The sequence below is a fragment of the Pseudomassariella vexata genome (genome assembly GCF_002105095.1).
Source record: "Pseudomassariella vexata strain CBS 129021 chromosome Unknown BCR38scaffold_20, whole genome shotgun sequence".
Lineage (NCBI taxonomy): Eukaryota > Fungi > Ascomycota > Sordariomycetes > Amphisphaeriales > Pseudomassariaceae > Pseudomassariella > Pseudomassariella vexata.
Genome location: NW_024467975.1, coordinates 407,972 through 427,023, shown reverse-complemented (window position 1 = coordinate 427,023; position 19,052 = coordinate 407,972). Strand labels below are relative to the sequence as shown.

At 51.7% G+C, this 19,052-nt stretch overlaps 4 protein-coding genes across 4 annotated transcripts; 1 reads left to right on the top strand and 3 right to left on the bottom strand.

Moving 5' to 3' along the window:
• The first annotated feature begins 459 nt into the window (after window positions 1–459).
• Window positions 460–1,566, top strand: BCR38DRAFT_478428 (uncharacterized protein). Its single transcript, XM_040863107.1, has 3 exons — window positions 460–708; window positions 832–855; window positions 1,039–1,566. Exons 1-3 carry the CDS (start codon window positions 523–525, stop codon window positions 1,387–1,389), a joined length of 561 nt encoding a protein of 186 aa, XP_040710600.1. The 5' UTR covers window positions 460–522; the 3' UTR covers window positions 1,390–1,566.
• Window positions 1,567–1,961: 395 nt separating this feature from the next.
• On the bottom strand, window positions 1,962–4,398 carry BCR38DRAFT_354953 (glycoside hydrolase superfamily; the record flags this gene model as incomplete). Its single annotated transcript, XM_040856915.1, has 3 exons — window positions 1,962–3,588; window positions 3,649–4,210; window positions 4,278–4,398. Coding segments are annotated over 3 exons (2,310 nt in total), but the record flags the coding sequence as incomplete, so codon positions are not given.
• A 1,628-nt stretch (window positions 4,399–6,026) lies between these two features.
• BCR38DRAFT_414090 (uncharacterized protein) lies at window positions 6,027–7,883 on the bottom strand (the record flags this gene model as incomplete). Its single annotated transcript, XM_040858894.1, has 1 exon — window positions 6,027–7,883. One exon carries the CDS (start codon window positions 7,881–7,883, stop codon window positions 6,027–6,029), a length of 1,857 nt encoding a protein of 618 aa, XP_040710598.1.
• Window positions 7,884–9,500: 1,617 nt separating this feature from the next.
• Window positions 9,501–10,898, bottom strand: BCR38DRAFT_110099 (uncharacterized protein). The gene has a single exon (XM_040853369.1). It carries the CDS (start codon window positions 10,776–10,778, stop codon window positions 9,609–9,611), a length of 1,170 nt encoding a protein of 389 aa, XP_040710597.1. The 5' UTR covers window positions 10,779–10,898; the 3' UTR covers window positions 9,501–9,608.
• Between the last annotated feature and the right edge of the window lie 8,154 nt (window positions 10,899–19,052).

Below are 19,052 nucleotides of genomic sequence, written 5' to 3'. Positions count from 1 at the left end.
AAAATATAACTCTCCGCAATCAACCACGTTTGTACTTTCAATGCGTCGTAGGAGCTGCCTTCGGGCGCTGGACCCAAAGTGTCAATTAGTCACTGCCACAGTCCGACGTGATCGGAGTCGACGAGATTATTCAGGTTGGCCTCACTGAAGTTATACCGTCCATTTGCCGGTCGCACTAAGTCTTGCATCCTTTGTCATCTATCCTGATCCTGGTTATCTTCGCAAAACGTTGAAGTTCGCCGTTATTGTAGTCCAAGACTGCGACTTGGCTCCCGCGATTATCTTCAAAGGCCGGGTTTTCTTTCAGCTCTTAATTCTGCTGTTAGCAGACGAGATACTGAGGACTAACCCATCTATAAGGACCAACAATGGATGTTCTGTCTGTGAAAGTGCATCTGCAAGCACATTTGCGAAGCCTCTGGACCAAGGTGGTCATTGTCACTGAATGCATTATTCGATCTGCTGTCGTCAACAAAGTACAATGACGCAGAATCCAACGACGCCGTTGATGGTATCCCTAATATGCGCGAAGCCTGCCTTGTGTTGACAGACGGATCTGCCTCTACCAGACTTCGAGGCGATGGTCAAGATGATTCGCCATTTCCCTCTCGAATGGCCCCAGCAGCAGACACATGGGACATTGAACACGCATGTCTCATCCTCGGACATGTTTTCGAGTTCCTGCTCATCGAGATCTTGGTGTTGTGGGTTGGAGGTATTCTCTTAGCTACGCCGGCGATGTGAAATCGTCCAACTGTTGACTGAACAGCGCCATCTTCAGCGGTGGTTGAGCTCTTCATATTGCAGCCACTGCTCTCTTGTCGGATACAGGTTGTCGCTATTCAGATATTATTCGTAAGTTCGTACATAGATTTGAAGGTCATGGATCACATGCGCTCTGCTCGACTCGTTATTAACTAACGTCTTTCTTTCTCATTTGACTATGGAGGGTGGTTTGATCCATCACGCCTCCTCCACTGCGCCGGTGGATGTCTAAGAATGATTTGTAAGCCTTGGGAGACTTGCCACACCAATCAGATGCAAAGATTGATGGACGAGGAAGAGCGCGACATCTTGATACTCACTCTGCTCTTGTCTTTCGTGCATCTTCATGGGGCCATGTGGATCGAGAGACCGTGGGAACACGATACAATCTTCTTCCTCAAATCCGCTCTGCAAGACCCTATGGACCTGCACCACCCCTTTATAAGGAGTCACTGTCTTCAGCGCTGGGCCATGCGAGAGAAGGGGAATCTCTCTCGTACTGCCTTGGCCGCTTCCATGACCGCACCGCCGACCTGCGCGATTTGGCGTCTAGACACGGTGTTGTCCTTGGCTGTGGAGTCGCACTACTCTCAGAGAGAATGCCGAAGGAAACACCAGCGTTGAAATTATGGGAAGGACTGGTTATCAGTATCGACAGGCCTCGCGGGTTTTACACTTCAGAATCGCCGAGGACCGCAATAAACACCCTGATAGATTACATCCGTTCAATATAAAAACTCAGGAGACTGGGGCAAAGTACTACGACTCTTATGTATAGAACAGCATATTGTTCGTCTCAGGGCGTAATAGTCAATGGACAACGCAATGGACTTGGTTATATTGTAACCAGAAGCTGTTCCTATCTTATCCCCAGAAGCCAAGCCAAGTTCGCTCTTCTACAAAATGTAGGCGCAAAAGTCATACTACTTCTGCGACTCATGGTGAATTGTGAGGATCTGATCATCAACACAGTGCGTTGGAGATAATTGCTATACTGAAGCTACTGTTGTTCATGCTATGAACAGTAGGAAACTTGGTATAGTCTAGCGTTGGTTCCCCGCGTTTCAGGGCCAAAAGTAGTTAAAACAGGGTCAGTATACCAAGAAAACTTGAATAATTGCTGCATGACTAAGTATGTACACGAAAATCTACACCTTGCCACGTCATCCATCCATAAGCCTATTTCAGTCCAAGCCTTAGTGCGTAATCTCCAACGTCCCGTTCAACCTCAGATCCCTACTACTCGCGCCCACATAAACCTTATACTCCCCCTCCTGTAACCTCCACTGCTGCACCACCACATCCCAGACGCTCAAATCCCGTCTTGTCAGCCGGAAAAGCACACTCTGGCTCTCTCCCGGCCTGACAGGAAGGCGCTGAAACCCGCGCAGTTGCCTCACCGGTGTCTCGAACTCGTCACTGCTCGGAATTCCCACATACAACTGCGCGACCTCGTGTCCCGCCACATCGCCCGTGTTCGTTACACTCGCCGTCACCGTCGCGACAACCTCCCAAAGGTCTGGGTGGCCGCCCTGCACAATGGGCGTATCCGGGTCCGGGAGCGCGGTTGTGTTAACTCCCGGTTCGGGAGTGACGACCAGATCTGCGTACGCGAAGGTGGTGTAGCTCAGGCCGTAGCCGAACTCGTACCGTGGCTCGATGTTGTTCTTATCGAAGGCGCGGTAGTCAATGTACAAGCCCTCGGTGAAGTTATCCTGAGGGAAGGCGTCGAAGGATACGGTGCTGTTAAGCACGTTGCCGTAGTCCGACTCGTTCTTGGCGACGGTGTAGGGCAGTCTGCCGCTCGGGTTGATAGACCCCCACAAAATGTCCACGATGCTATTTCCCGACTCTTGGCCTGGCACGCCTGCGAATAGGACGGCCGTCACGTTGGGGTTATCGATCCAGGCGTCCACGGTGCGAATGCCCGTTGAGTGGATCACCACAATGGTGTTAACGCACTGCGCAGCCGTGTTGGCCACCAGGCGATCGCTGAAGTCATCAGTGAGGGAGACTCGGTCGAAACTCTCGGATGCGTAGGCGTTGATGAAGACCAGACAAGCGTCAGCATTATCAAAAGCCATGGCAGGGTTTTCGTTGACAAAGTCCCACCGCACAATACCGTTGTCCTTGGTGATTCTCTCCTGGATCGCCTGGAAGGGGCTGATTACATAAGGGGGGGTACCGGAGCCGGAGCCACCTCCCATAATCAATGTGCCATTAAATGTATTCCAGCCGAAATTCACATCGTACCCGCCACCGAAACGACTGGACACCCACGGGGTCAGGGGCAGGGTGGCGTCGTAGCCGTACACGCAGAGGAAGGTCGGGCGCTGGAGGGGCAGCGTCTTGTTCACATTTTTGACTAGAACGGTGCCAGCGGCGCCGATCTCGCGGATGAGGTTGCGATGGCTGCCCTGGACGTCAATGGGCGCGTGTTTCATCGTGTTGGAGTAGATGCCCTTGGAGGGGTATCCGTTGTCCTGGCCCATGTAGTACCAGCTGGCCAGGATACGGGTCGCCATGTCAGTTACCCTTTCGGCGCTGACGGAGCCGTTGCCCACGGCATCAGTCAGATTCTTGCCCCAGAAGCCGCCGCTGGGCATGACGAGGTCGAGCCCTGAGTTGGCTGAGGCGACGCCGCCTTGCTGGCCTCCCCAGTCGCTGAGCACAAAACCCTCAAAGCCTAGTTCAGTTTTGAGGAGCCCGTTGAGGAGCTTGCTGTTTTGGCAGCTGTATGAATTGTTGATTCTTTGGTAGGAACACATGATGCAGACTGCGCCTTCTTTGAGTCCGTTCATGAAGGGGAACATGTATAGTTCACTTGGCGATATGTGTTAGTTCGCCTTGGAAGAGTACAGCAGATCAAGGGAATCGACTTACTGGATCGTCCTATCATCAACGTTGGAGCTAATGGACTCGCCCACCCCCCGAGTAGGCAACCGTCGGAACTCCTGCTCATTCAATAGAAAATGCTTAGGCGTCGCCATAACACCCTGGTCCTGTATCCCCCGCGTGACTTCTCCCATACCTTCCCCGGCAAGGTAGGGGTCGTTGCTCAACCCTTCCCAGTTGCGCCCTCCCCGAACCACACGACCAAGCGGCCCAGCAACGGGGCCAAGCGCTATGTTAAGGCCCTTGCCTTTATACTCGGCGCCGATAGCCTCGCCGTAGCGGTACATGAGTCCCCGATCCCAGGTTGCAGCCACGTGGATGCCGGCCGGGAAACTGGAGACGAATTCCTGGCCGCGGACGCCCAGAGGCGCGTCACCCATGCAGAGCGACGGGATGCCGAGGCGGGGCACGGCGCCGCTGTTACCGGTGCATTGGCCCGTGTAGCCGCGGGTAATGTTGGCCTTCTCCTCCAGTGTCATCTGGGAGGACATGGCCTTGGCTCGCTTGTGGGCGATGGCCCAGCGGGTGCTAGTTGTGCCATTGGCCTCGGCTGGATTTTTCATGAGTATAAAGAACAGACGACAGAACGATAGAATGGGAAGAGAGGTGTTGCTTACGCGTAGGGTAAACCGGTGGTGACAGCCCGTAGTATGGAACCTCGGACTCGTTGGTGTACAGCTGCCCCGTCACGGAGGCACTCTGGGCAAGCAGCCAGTAGACGAGTAAAGACCTCATCTTGGAAGCGAGTTGCGGGAGTACTGAGTGGCTATGAGAGTAGTAGATCCTTCTGCCATCCTATTTCCATGTTGCGTGGTCACCGACTTATAAGTACCCAAATACGCAGCCCCCGATCCCGATACGCGCTGCCGGCTCCAAGTCCGGGAAACTTGACTCGTCCCTTCTATCGGCCCTTCAGTATCACATGGCCTCTCCATCTCCTGTTCATTGCTGCTCCAAGGCGGAGATGGGCAACGGCATCCTCACCGTAACCTGCCTAGCGGCATCGGCTGCCAAGGCCAAGTTCCTGCGGTGTGTGATCACGAGAACTGATAATCAGGACGGCGAGTTCGCGGCAAACAATTAACATACAATTAAGCGGGGTATGGCACTTATACCACGTAACTTCTGCTTTGTTATCCCTGACTCCGCCGCCAATAGCGTAGTCCACCTTTGTTCCCCATATTTCTCCTCCACGCGGGGTAGAGAGAGGTTGGGAGTTGGGGACCCCATTATCATCTGATGACAGATGTTTGGATATGAACCAGAGGCGTGGTTGTGTTGAACAGAGCTTCGTGACTGTTGCAGACAAGAAGCGTCACCATGTAAAGCAAACATCCACCAACTGTAGTTCGTCAAGTGATTATTCATTCCATGTGATGCCCTACAATCGATCATGCCATTCATCACGAACCCTTCGTCACTTCTCAAATTCCATTATCCGACCTAGTGAGTAACTATTGGCGCCCAACTCCACCTCTATAGGAACGGTGTCGTCTATCAAGGCCGCGTAGGACCCGATCCCAGCCTCGCTATGTGGCAACGGATGCGGAGATACCCGAGCCTTTGACAGTTAAAAACAAGACAAGTGTGTGTATCAGCCCGGGCTCAGCCGCACTGCGGAAGAGACAGCCAGAATACCGAGCCAGGCGGAGAGCAGGCGCTATAAGAAACACGTTTAACCCACTGACCCCAGTCTTTATGCTTTGGTTATTAAATGGTGTCATCGGACGAATCGAAGTCCCCACAGTCACCTCCGCAACATGCGGACCCGGGGAAAACATTGTTTACTGCGTGGGAGATTTACGCCATGCTGAGATGCTTCATCCGCATCGTTGCGTGGTAGTAGTATAAGTGATTTGCCACAGTCACTGGCTAGCGTGGTTCAATATTGAACTGCTTCTTTATTTATGCTTTGCTTAACTCGAGAGGATTAGAAACATCACCACCCCTCCCACCGTTTGGCACCGTTAAACAACACCGTGATGCCCCCTCGCTACCCATACATGCAGCCATGACCTATTTCTACACCCCAACCCACATAGAGTTACAGCAAGATGTGAACAACGATCGACATAGGAAAGCTTGCACCGCAGACAATAGTTGTCTGGGTGACTTGAAGTTGCTCCAGAGATCCCTCCACCATGGGAACCCGGCCGGAACTTCCTTCCCCGTGATTGCTCCTCTACTTCCCAGCTTCCCTACGTCCATCTCTCCCCTGCGTGAAGGACGCACGTTAACCAAGCACACAAAAGCCCCCTCACCATGAAGAGAGCCGGCCGCAAATACACAAATACGGTTGATCCATAACTGCCACTACCACCACAACCTCCCTCAAGCATTCATCCACAAGAAGAAGATGTCAAATATCAAAGCACAAAACCCTGTTCAACCAACTTATCCACATCCCCACCCGCCGCGCGCACCGCCTTTAACGCCGCCTCGCTCAGCCTCCTCCTCCGCTCCATCGCCTCCTTCTCCCTCCTCGCCTTCGTCTTGGACGACCCGCTGGGCGCTACGCCCGTCATCAGTAAATTCTTATCGCTGGGTGTGAAATTGACGAAGTCAACTCCCCCACCACCCCCCGCAAGGGAGATCCCCCCGCCGCCGCTGCTACCGAAACTGATGGTATTGCCACTACTGGGGCCAACCCCGGGCGTGCGCGGCTGTTCCCGTCTTGACCACGACCGCTGTTTGCGCACTGACATGCTTAAGGATCTGCGGCGCGACGATGTCGGGGTCGGGGAGACGGATTCTTCGCGGTGGAAGAGCATGGGGCGGGAAGAGCTATGGTGTAAGCTGGGTTTGCGGGGCGAGGTCAGGCTACTACCGTAATGACGTGCGCCTGAGGACGGCGCCCGCGGGTGGGGACGTCGGTCGGTGTGACGGTGGTGTTGGGAGTTGGAGGGGTGCATTTGATGATGGGCTTGAGGGTTGGGTTGATGAGGATGTGATGATGAGTGAGGAGTGCTGGGGATACTGGAGATGCCGTCTGTCATGGTGGTTGAGAGCACGGCGGCTTGGGGTTGTCGGGGCTGCGGCATGTGGATCATGAGGCCCGAGAGCTCGGTTACATATTCGTATGGTAGGTTGTCTTGCTGCTGCTGGGTGTTATGCATGCCGTTTTGCGTTGGGGTGGCGTGGCCGTTGGTGGTGTTGTGAGTGGTATCCTCCCACCATTGGCCAGGGCTGTGTAAGTTGCCACTGTCCGGGACGTACGACCCGACAGTCCAGAATGGCGAGTCATCGGTGAGGATGCCCTCCATAGGCCACTCGGCCGAGCTTGTGCTGCGTTGCTTCGGCCGACGGAGCGACGTGTCGTTCGGGTCAATCGTATGCATGGAATTCTGACCGAAGGCATCGCCGTTCAGTATTGGTGTGTCCAAGGGCGTGCTCTGGCCGTGGGCCTGATGGGGAGGACACAGCATGCCGTCACGAGTAAATGGGTCGTCAAGGTGTCCCCTGACGAACCGCATGGTACTTGAAGGCTGGCCCGGGGCCGAGTTGGGTATCTTGCCGGTTAGGGGAGGAGACAAAGGCAGGCCGTTGCTATCCACTGGCTCAGCCCTGACTTCTAGTCTGTCGGCGGCATAAAGGTGAGGACCCGAATTATCTCTTGTCTCGGTCCTGTTGGGTCTCGAGCTCCTCTTAAACGCATCCATGAGGGCCGTCGACCCGTTCGACCGCGTGCCCCTTGGGCGAAAGACTGCCCTCCGGCAAGTAGAGTAAGCGGACTCGACAAAAGGACTGGGCTTTCTTGGGCTCAAAGATGACAAAGGCATCAAAGGCGGGCTCGAGGGCGCCGTGGCAATTTTCCGGGGCGAGCACAGGGAAATGCCTTCCAGACTAAGCAACTCCGAGTCCGAGATAGAGCCGCCTATGATTGAATCTGAGGGACCAAGAAGCGTGGGCACGCGATCGGTTTGCTGTGCTGACGTGCTCTTGGGTATATCCCTCGCCGCCCCCTCGGCACAAGGCTGCCCAGGCAGTATATCCTGGTCATGCGAAGATGAGTTCATCAGCCTATCGTCGAGGGAGTCGAGCAGGATCGAAGGGCTAGGCAGATCCTCGAGAAACTCGCTATTGAAAGCCGCTGGTTCGCTACCATCAAAGCTGATGAACTGATCAAAGAAATTGTCGTTTGCCACGTCCGGCCCCTCCTCATTGTCGGGCCAGTACGCGCTCTTCTCTTTGTCCATCGGGCACCGCACCGCTGTGAACGCCATAATTAACGGCTTAGGTTGACCGTATGTATTTTCTGTTCAAAGATCGATGTTGGGGGATTGCACAGGCGAATAATCCCCTTTGCCAGTAGAATGGTGCAAGGAACAGTCCGCCTAGGGCTGGAGATTCTACTGTTACCTCCTTTAGGCATATAAACCAACAAAGCATGTAGAAGCTGCCACGGCAACAGCAAGTATGAGAGAAACGTGAACCACTTAGAAGTGAAACTGATCGGCAATAACCATAGTAGAACGATTTGTTGTTATGCCAAGGAAACAACGCAGGAGAATCTGTACATAGGAATGTGTTGCTGTTGTGAGGAGAGAAACAAGCGCAGTAGTTTAGCTTCGAGCAGCCCATTCCTCGGGCCTGGCCTTCTTAAGAGAAGGGGACGCCCTCCAGTACCTCTCATCCAGTCTGCCGGAGGTTTGCCGAGTATACCCATTTTGGGACCCCCATCGTGTCCAGGTTGAGACGCCGGGCAAAAATAGACAAAGAAACTCGTCAAAGAACCGAATACCAACCGACGTCGAGCAGTAGGTGGTTATAGTGAGACCCCGGTACATTGCTCTGTTGGTCCCTGGGAGACGCCGGTCTAGACAAAGACCGACTGGAATGGTGGTTCATCTGGCGACTCGACCACATCAGCACAGACCTCGATATTGCGGCTTAGCCATCCCCAAGGGACCTTCCGCATCATTTTTGGAACTTCTGGAACTCGGGAGGAGCTCAGGGCGTCAACTTTAGAATGTCCAGCCGGCAGGCATGGCACGAAAGGGGGTTTTATACTCCTGTTGTCAACCTCGATTGCCACTATTTATACCGAGTTGCTGAATGTCGCCGGTTGACTGGATTTCGGCGCGTCCCGCGTCAGGATGGGTATGGGTATACCGCGTCGCAATGTGATGTCAAACACTTAGCACGGAGCGACGCCGCAGCATGCTCGGTAGATATTGTTAGCATTCTCGCAAGGGATATCTTTCTCCTCCAAGTACACACAATCATCACTGGCCGGCCAATGGAACAAAGAACATATCGTACACAAAATTGGTATTCCGGAAGAGGGGAATGAAACAAAGCTGTTGCCGGAACAGTTCGAAATGGGCGGTGCTGGACTAAATGTGTTGCGAGGTATCAAGCTGATGTATACTTGTTCGTTGACCGACACGGCTACGACACGACGCCACAGCACAGCATAATAGCCGAGAATGCATTTCACCAAGTTGACCGATTATCCCATCACAGTGTCAACGTGGGAGCGCTTTGTTCCCGCGCGACAACCAGAGAGGGGTAATCCGAAAGATGGCGGCTACGATTCTTGACTATTCCAATGCTGTTGGGCTGTCGACCGATGTCACCTGTGACATCTTCAATACCAACACCCCAATCCATTCTGTCAATAGGTTTCCCAGTCTCACTCAATTTGACCTCGCAGTCAGTCTCTGATCCACCAGTCTATTACGTCGTGACTTCCCTCACGCTCCAACATGTGCTCCGAAGGTCGTATTGACCTGGGACCTCTCCCCCGTCTCCCCGCCTCTTGAATCAACCAAAACTCCGCGTAAATGCTGCCAAACGGCACACGGCCGATCGGACCCGTTCCGTGGACCAAGTCATATGCAACGCCAACAAAACACCTTCCCTGGGGGTATATGCAACTTCTGAGCAACTCCTCACAACTCCTCGAGATATACGAATATACAGAATGAAAATTAAAGCCCGGCGAATCAAATCGACGATGATGCTGTCCTTGGTTCGGCTAATTCCGACGGAGATGGCACTTTCGGTCTCTTCCTCATCCTCGGGTTGCTTCTCCTCAAATTTACGTACTTGGTAACGTATGTGCCCGGCGGCTGTCCAGAGCGGCGATAAATAAGGGGGTGTTTCCTGATGCCTCCGGTCGTGCCGCCTTGCCGCAGCCTCGACAAATCGCCGTACAGATGCCTCTCGTCTTGTTCAGAATATTCCGTATCAACCTCCAATGGCATATCATAATCGACCATGGTCTCATCCTCATTTTCGTCCACCTCGAGTAGGCTGGCAAGGGCATTGAAGTCTGGGACGACGAATCGCGAAGTTGAAACTGACGAGGGCAACGAGCTCTGGGCGATTGAACTCGAGTCCGAGAATCCGGAAAACGAGGATCGAGACGTCGACACCGGTGAAGGCAAGGCGCTCTGCACGTTGCATTGCGAGCCGTTGGCGATCATGGTCTCCATGAGGTTTTGTATCGTACGCGTATTGGCCGGATTGTTGTTGAACTCGGTGTCACATTGCCGCCGTAACCTCTTCAAGTCTGGCTCGGGGAGATTGAAGGCATCTCCCATGGCGGTGTCGAGCCTGAGCGTCCCAATGTCTCGAGGTTGCACAGATGACGAACCTCCATCGTCCGCAGCAAGTATCGGCGACGGCGTTGAGGGTTGCGACGGCGGCAATGCGACTCCGTCGGCCGACGATGCCCTCGCGGTCCGCCGCGGTTCATCAGGTACTGTTTGCGTCGGGTTGATATCGGATTCGGGTTTTCCTTCTGATCTCAGAGTCTGCCTGCTGAACTTGTGGGAGAGGGCATCCATCGTCTCGGGTAGGCGATGCATGTTTGTGTTCGCATTTGCGACTTGTTGTGATAGCCAGTCTGCGAATCGAGATTCGTTCAACCGTGCATGAGTGTCGTCGCGAGACCGCATCGGCCCAGCATCTGGTTGAGCGTTGGGAGGGTGACGGGAGCCTTCTGCAATTGAAGGCAAAGTCGGGGTTGCAGCTTCAAGTTGCGTTGACGGCGACGCTAAGTAGCGGTAGTGGTAAATTTGGGCGCACACATCTCTAGGAGACAGAATCGGGTCACTGTCGTGTTTGGCGTTGGGATCTACCTTCTGGTCGAAGGTAAAGTCCTCAAACATTTTGTTCTAGGTGGAATAAAGGTTCGATGGTGAAAGGAAGACCGGTTGGTCCTTCTTCTGGGGAGGTGTCGGGAAATAAGAGATCTGGTAGCGCTGGAGCCACTGGAGCCACTGGATTTAAGAAGGTGTCGCGCTACGGTGAATGCCAAGGCGCCACTATCCTGTTTGGTACAACGGGCCGGTAGTAGCGACAACTTGGTCGGATAGATGCCAAGGATGCGGTAGACAGTATTGGCTTGAATGCTGTATAATGCTGGCAGTGGTGTCGAATGCGAAACACTGCGAATGATGCACCCTGCGACAGCAACGGCGATGAAGAATGCGTCGGTTAATGTATACTTCCACCAGACGATGGTGGCCCAAGGTCGGTCCCATTGCCAGACTCATGACGCCGAGAACAGGAGCTTGGCAGCTTGCCAAATCGCGTCCCCCAACTTACGACCCTTACCACGCCACGCAGCCAAAAGAGGAGTCTGTGTTCAACAGCTGCTGTGGCAAGGCATCTAGCGATTACAACCTTGCAACAACAGGCTAACATAACTACAGGCTCGCTTGGCTTGTCGCTGGTCTAGCAAGGCGTGTTTGCTCACACGAGTCAACCAAGTTGCACACAGCTAGCTCAAGCGACTTGCATAGCCTGGAATGGCTTGTTGCCGCCTACCGATTGGCAATACAGGTAAAAGCAAAACGCCGCCTTCTCGACTTGCGTCTTCCAATCGTTCCTGGGAATCATTTTTTCAGACACCAGTCCTTGGTCCCACCGCCCCGGACCCAGCCAGGTGGCCCAAACCTGCTGTGCCAATTTGAGCGGGGACGTTCTCAATTCTCGGGTTTGGGTGGAGCCAGGGGAGCCAGGAGTTGGGTGGAGAGCCAATGTGGATTGTGTCCTGATTTCATCCCATCCAATGACATTGTTTTATCACTGCCCAAAATTCCGTACTCTCGGAACACCTCCGCGAAGGACCACACTGCCGAGACGACTATTTTAAGGATTTAGTACCCTGGCACCTTGATGCAAGGCCGGCAGGTGTCGTCAGACTTTGCAACTGGAAGCTGGCATTGAAGCACTCCTATCCTCAAGTGACGTCTCATCCTTCCCATCCGCGGTTGTTCTGTGGTTAAGGCGATCGAGCAGCTAGCGATGATGTGCATTTTAGCGCTCTGGCGATTCCACTTCGTAGTGCGCCATGAGAAGCGAGCAAACAGACACTGGCGCTACTGTGATGGGGGGCTGGATATGCTTTGGGCCAACAGAAGGCAAAGCAGGAAGAAAAGCAATTCATGGTCAAGATCTCTGGAAGGTTCTACATGTATGGTTGGCACTGACCGACATCTGACTTGTGTTGGGGTTACTTGACATTGGTTTTTCCAGTTGCTCCCCGACGTCATACCCCCTGGCCTCGAGACCCAGGTTATCGGGACCGAGACAGCGCCGTTATGGTGGCAGCTGGATAAGCAACGTGGGAAACGAAGGTGGGAAACACTCGTGGCGGTGATTTGAGACGCCAAAATTGTGCGGAATGCTGGAGTTATCGTCAGTGACATCCCTTGTCTAATCAATGGCATTCACACCATCGATCGAATTTGACAGGTTTTGTTGCGGGCACTCACTAACTTACCAACCAGACATGTCCTGCCTTATTCTGTTGTCCACTTTGAATGGTACCCCAGTTCGGCCGAGTCAATAGGAGATCGAGGGCAAGTGACACCGCTTAGACCTGCTCTAACCAGATATAGCAGGAAACTGGCTCGGTACTCGGCTATGAGAATATCCCATCCCACTAACCTAGACCTTTCTACTGCATTGTACAAAGTATGCATCATATGAATGTGCATGATCTGAGATGACGGGTTGGCGTCGATGCGATCAAACACCGCACTGGCCACTGAAGGCATTCGGCTAAGCCCGACAGACGCTTTCACAGATCCAGCTTTCCAGGGCCGACCAAAAATGAAGGCATGCGGTTACCGTCGCCGTCGCCGTGAAACCAGACCATTGTAGCAATGCAACAGCACGTTTTCACTGCCCCAGAAAGGATTGGAGTTGAGTAACCACGTAACCAAGTCCAAGCCCGAGCAGGTACCAATCATATTGGGGCGTTGATATCAACCTTTACTCATAGAGTACGGAGACGGGGAATTCAAGCGGTGGGGTTGTCCCAACCCGCCCTGCACCGTATGATCCGGCTCCGAAACGAAGCAGAGTTCGCGCTTTCTCGCCATGTTTTCCCAGGTTCACAGCTTGCGTTTCAGTCGAAAATTTCTCGTGTGCCTAATTAAGGAGGTGCAGCTAGGCGGATAAGAGCTTGGCAGATGGAAATATCGTGTGATGCTCTCTTTGATCAGATATCCAGTATCATGCCATATATTCCAAATACCTGGCGGTTTCTAGCGCGGAGCTCGGAGTGACGGAGTGGAGCGGTTTGGTTCTGATGAGCCTGCAGAGGCATGCCATGTTGTGGTCACATGCGACAGCGAGACAACTTCGTATCCTGGCGTGTGGTCCTGATTCATCGTGATATACGAACAATAAGGACGCTTTCTAGGAGTGTTCATTCCCACTACCTTGTGTGTGAAACGCCCCAGTTATTTTGATGTGCGGGAACGAGCATCAAACATTTCTGTTCTACTCTTGTTGTCTATAACTTCGCTTTCCCGCACAATTGTCAGTCTAGCATATGTGTTGACTTACCAGGTGCCTGTAAAGGCAGCATCTAATTAGTCCAGGATGACGAAAGATTACCAACGAAAGCTGAAAATATCACAAGTTCCAGCAAATTCCGATCGAAGTGTATTCAACCCGTTCTGGCACGTCATGGAATCGCCTAGTTCTACTCATCGAAATGTGTCTGTCCTCGTGCCCACAGCTACAGATGCTCGAATGCATGAGCTTGACTATACTTACGGGGCCTACGTTAGCACCAGTGAGTACATGATGCACTTACTCTCGTCGCCCAGCAATGATTTAGTCCGAGGCGTGAACAAGCGTACGAACCTGGGTTTTGAAACAATAGGTTTGCAACGACGCTAAAACTCAGACTTTGATACGTATGAGAGTCTTTGAGGCCGAAGCTTTCGATACACATTTGGAATTCCAGCAATGGTCTCTTCTTTAATCTATCCCATTCAAAGAGGAGGTCGGATTTGGTCTGAAATTTGAGTCCTCCACCGTCGGTGGCTACGAGTGGTTGACTGGATGCATGACTAGGAGACGACTGCATGGTGCGAGAGAGGCCAACGGGATAAGCGATAAATCGAAGATATGTAGGACGAATGCAACACTGGCCGTTTGCATGGAGGTGCAAATGGAAATTATCATACTGATAAGCGGCTGACCCTTCAGTCTCCAACTGGTAAGTTCTACGTTGAGTTTCCGCCTCACTGTGAGTCTCACGGTACTTGTCACGTACATTCAAAAGATTAGAGTGAATCACAACCTGTACTTAGTGGATATAGGCTGTTTCAAATTACTAGTCATATCCATCGGGGCTATTCTATCCCTGATCATCCTTTGTAAGGCGTGTCTCTCGAGCGCTTGGGTCGATTGCCTATAGATAGCCCTTCCGTAGCTGCAGCCTTTGGGACTTAGTCCCATCATCATTATCATCATCACCAATACAACCCTCTTGCCTGTATTGCCAACATTTTGCGATGAATCATCGCGTAGTATGGCTTTGTAGGCTTCGGATGGCTTGGGTTCTGAGCGGTGCTTCTGTGGAGTTGTTGATATTTTCGGAATAAGGTCCTTGCTATCTCAGCTCCTTGGATCAGAGACTCATCGGATAGTCTCCGTAACTGTCTGAAGCAGAGGAAAGGACACTACGGAGTTGCCGAAAATATAGTTACGTATTATATCATGGGTGGGATTATAATAAGCGGCGGAAATTTAATATGTGCTGAAAGAAGACGTGCCCTGGTCCCCTTATAAGCACTTTTGATGGTCACAACCAAGCCAATCAAGTAATTAATCATGGCCTTGGCCACTAACAACATTCATCAATACGGATCCGCGAATGATTTAATGAACAAGGTCAATGACCTCGTGCTCCTTCTACATGGGTCCGACACCTATTGGCGAAAAGGAACATACATTAGCAAGTAACTTGGGACAAGTTACAGCACAGGGAAAGCCCTTCTCGCTGAAAGGTATGTCTTATACATCTTTGGCGATGTAACTTTGGGGGCTCTGACTGACCTATTTGAAAGCGACAGGATCCGTGTCATCCCCCCCTGACTTCCCAATAAGGTAGTTGGGCAAGCTGGAGGACACACTAAAGCTGCCATCATCTTCTACCTCCTTTCGCTGCACAGAGCTGATTTTGGTATCATCTGCGTCGTAGATGACGACGTTCAAGACGTACCTGGAGCGAGTGCCTAACTCAATTCGCTGATATTAATTCACGTGGATGGTGACTGTCGTTATATTAGCCCCCTTTGTTTCCAACATATTATGTGTGAACATGCCATGAAGGGGAGTAATTGAAACAAGCAAAGAAAAATTGAGAATAAAAAGGGAATTCGACTTACACCACTCAGCCCAAACCTGCCATTCTCCCAATATTCGACATTCCAAAAACGGACCCCAAATCCGCTTCAGGCAATACACACCTGTACTTACAGAGCTTGGTGCGAGCGATCTCGTGTAAATTTCACAGGTTGGCCGTCGGAGAGTCCCCCTGGCCGTCAATGATACTCTGCACGTCGATCGCCTCACCATCATTGAACCCGGCTATCTTGATGAGGGGTAATGCAGCGCATCATCGTTGCGGTTATGCCCGCCCGCTTGCGTAAAATTATGCCATCGCGGTGTTCAAGAGGACGTAGGAGCTCACTACGATACCTGCGATGGTTGCCGCCTTCCTAGAAGTGACGAAGTGCATATTCGTGATAAAAATACTGAAAACCGGGGTTATTGTTAAAATAAGCCGCAAAAGCCTCGATCAGGGTAATTTGCAGCCGGACTGGGACGTGAAGAATGATCATGGTGGAAAATGCTACTTTATTCATGGCAGCGACGTCAAGAGGCTTGTATACTCATCTCGAAGCACCGTCTTCACTGTCGTCATGTCCAAAACTCATTAGTATCAAGCCATCTTCCCGATCCTTAACAAATGCTAATCCACGAATTTCAACCGTATTCACAGCCATAGAATCTATTTAGGTCCGTCATCTCCACTTCGTTTCCCAAGATGAAGCCATTTCGAGCTCACAGCCGGCTGAATTCACGCCACCCATGGGAACATCTCTGGCATTGAGTGCATCCAGGGCGTGGTATGGAATCCTCCATCGTCGTAAAAATCCTCAAAATGGTCAGATTCAGTGATGCCGATAATGCCTACTGTTGCGGCTGGAAGCTTGAACATGTTCGGACTCTGGAAATGCAGAGGCGAGGCACGGCGCAGCAGCCCGATTGCAGATCCCCCAACCGACCCCCCAACTCATCATTGTGATGATGTATTGCTTAGACCCCCGTCCCATAGCGACTGCCCAATAACATTCGCAGTTACCGGGAAGCGCAACAACCCTCGCTTGTAGCTACTTCAAGTGGCACAGCCACTCGTTCTATATCCGCAGCGCCTGTCGCCATCGGGATGTGACAGGTGGGTTCCCCGCACAATACATCGGAAGGAAATCGTCCTCCTCGTCCTCATGTGATGCTGCTTGGCTCTGGGGTCTATCAGATCTCATTGCCTAACACCAAGATAAGGGGAATAGAGATTTTGTGAATACAGTGCTGGGAGCAAGATCATTATGGAAGGAAGTATGGCATCTGGATGTTCAGTCCTATGGTTGGGACATCACTGTGTGCCCCTCGTATTTTCCCACTCTGCGGTCTCCTTTTCTCACAGGTCATATGAATCACTCAGGTAGAGGCATCCAAGACACCCGCATTCAGCACCCCTGCATACTGTATTCACCTAGTGGAGTTGTATGGCCCTTTGCGACGCGGACAATCAAGTCCGCCAACGCCAGAATTACATTCTACCCCTTGTCATCCCAGGGTCGAAAAGCCTGCAGTTCTATGTGGTATTGTGAATAGACGCCGCCAGGGCTGATGCGCAGATTTGCATAGAAAGGTCACACGCATGAACGTCATTCTCTACTATATCGACCGGCGCCCAGACATGTGCGTCGTGCGTCATGATTTTACCAAATGATCCGCCGAATTACTTATATAGTTTCGTTATACTTGCGTGGGTGATGGCTTAATTTATTTAACCTATGAAAACTGAGGGATTCAATCCTCTATTGATGACTCTGCGTAGATCCTGTCTTGATTGATCTATCTATCTGCTCTGTTGTGTCTTCTGTGTAGCTATTTTATCTATGAGGAAGGGTTTTGACCCCACTAGTGCAATTGCCGCTACACCACCTTCGGCCTAGGGCATAACCGTGGCGCTCAATCCCACAGAAACCAGCAATGGCCATGGAACTTGCTCGTATTGGCAGCTGAAGTCGCGATAGCTTCTGTCGGCAACAATAACTTTGAATATATAACGTGAATGTACACCGAGCTGGCCACTTTCATGCGCTAACGTGACCGGCCAACTTAATCTTTGATTTTCTCAACAACCAATTATGGCAAAGTCATACAACGAAGCAGACTTAATGCTAGCCCTTCAAGCTCTCAAAAATGACAAAAACTTAGTCTCCGACAAGCGGCAAAAACGTACCAAGTCCCCCGAAGCACCCTCCAAACGCGTAAAAACGGCGTACCTTTCCGACGCGATATTTTGCCCAATTCACGAACTATGACAGAATTAGAAGAGGAGGTCATTATCAAGCATATACTGGACTTAGATGCACGAGCGTTTCCGCCCCGGATTGCTGATGTGGAAGCAATGGCAAATTCTATCCGCGCGACACGTAACGCAGGGCCCATTGGAACGCGCTGGGCCTCGAGGTTCGTCGCACGTCGCAGAGAGTTGAAAACTCGTTGGAACCGTCCTTACGATTACCAAAGGGCCCAATGCGAAGATCCAAAGCTTATTGCAGATTGGTTTCGGCTTGTTACGAATGTTATCGCGAAATACGGTATCGTTGTTGCGGGCCGATACCACCTCTCTTCTTGGTACGAAGACGACAACATTCCGAAAGATTGGAGAATTAGACCTAGTCCAAAAGGATGGACGACTAACGAGATCGGTATGGAATTTATTAAACACTTCGATAATTGTACGAAAGATGGAAAGTCCGGGATATATCGATTGTTAGTGTTGGACGGTCACGAGAGCCACGTTTCCGGCGATTTCGAGCTATATTGCAAAGAACACAAAATTGTAACTTTGTGTATGCCTCTGCACCCATCTCACATCCTCCAGGCACTTGACGTGGCCTGTTTCGGTCCATTAAAGCGGGTGTACGGCCAGATGGTAGAGAAATTGATACGCCGGTCATTAACACATATCGCGAAGGAGGACTTCTTTCCTATCTTCAAAGACGCCTTCTTTGCAGTTTTCGGCGAAAAAAAACGTTCAAGCTGGCTTTCGAAGGGCAGGACTTGTTCCATTCAATCCAGAAAGTGTGATTTCAAAGCTGGACGTACGATTACGGACCCCGACGCCTGTTGGCTCCCCAGAAATCGCAACCCGACCGCGAGTATCAAAGACGCCACAGAACCCGATAGAGGCTCATGCACAGTCTACTTTTTTGAAAAAGCGCATCTCCGAGCATCAGAATAGCTCTCCGACGAATATTTTCTCAGCTGTCAACCAGTTTGCGAAGGGAGCAGAAATGATAATGCACGAGCTCGCCCTCGTACGGGCCGAGTGCGCTGAGCTTCGAGAGGTAAATAAGATGCTAAGCCGGAACTGGTCGACAGCTGAGAAAATATTCATCGGAGAGCTATTCTGATGCTCGGAGATGCGCTTTTTCAAAAAAGTAGACTGCATGAGCCTCTATCGGGTTCTGTGGCGTCTTTGATACCCACGGTCGGGTTGCGATTTCTGGAGAGCCAACAGGCGTCGGGGTCCGTAATCGTACGTCCAGCTTTGAAATCACACTTTCTGGATTGAATGGAACAATTCCTGCCCTTCGAAAGCCAGCTTGAACGTTTTTTTCGCCGAAAACTGCAAAGAAGGCGTCTTTGAAGATAGGAAAGAAGTCCTCCTTCGCGATATGTGTTAATGACCGGCGTATCAATTTCTCTACCATCTGGCCGTACACCCGCTTTAATGGACCGAAACAGGCCACGTCAAGTGCCTGGAGGATGTGAGATGGGTGCAGAGGCATACACAAAGTTACAATTTTGTGTTCTTTGCAATATAGCTCGAA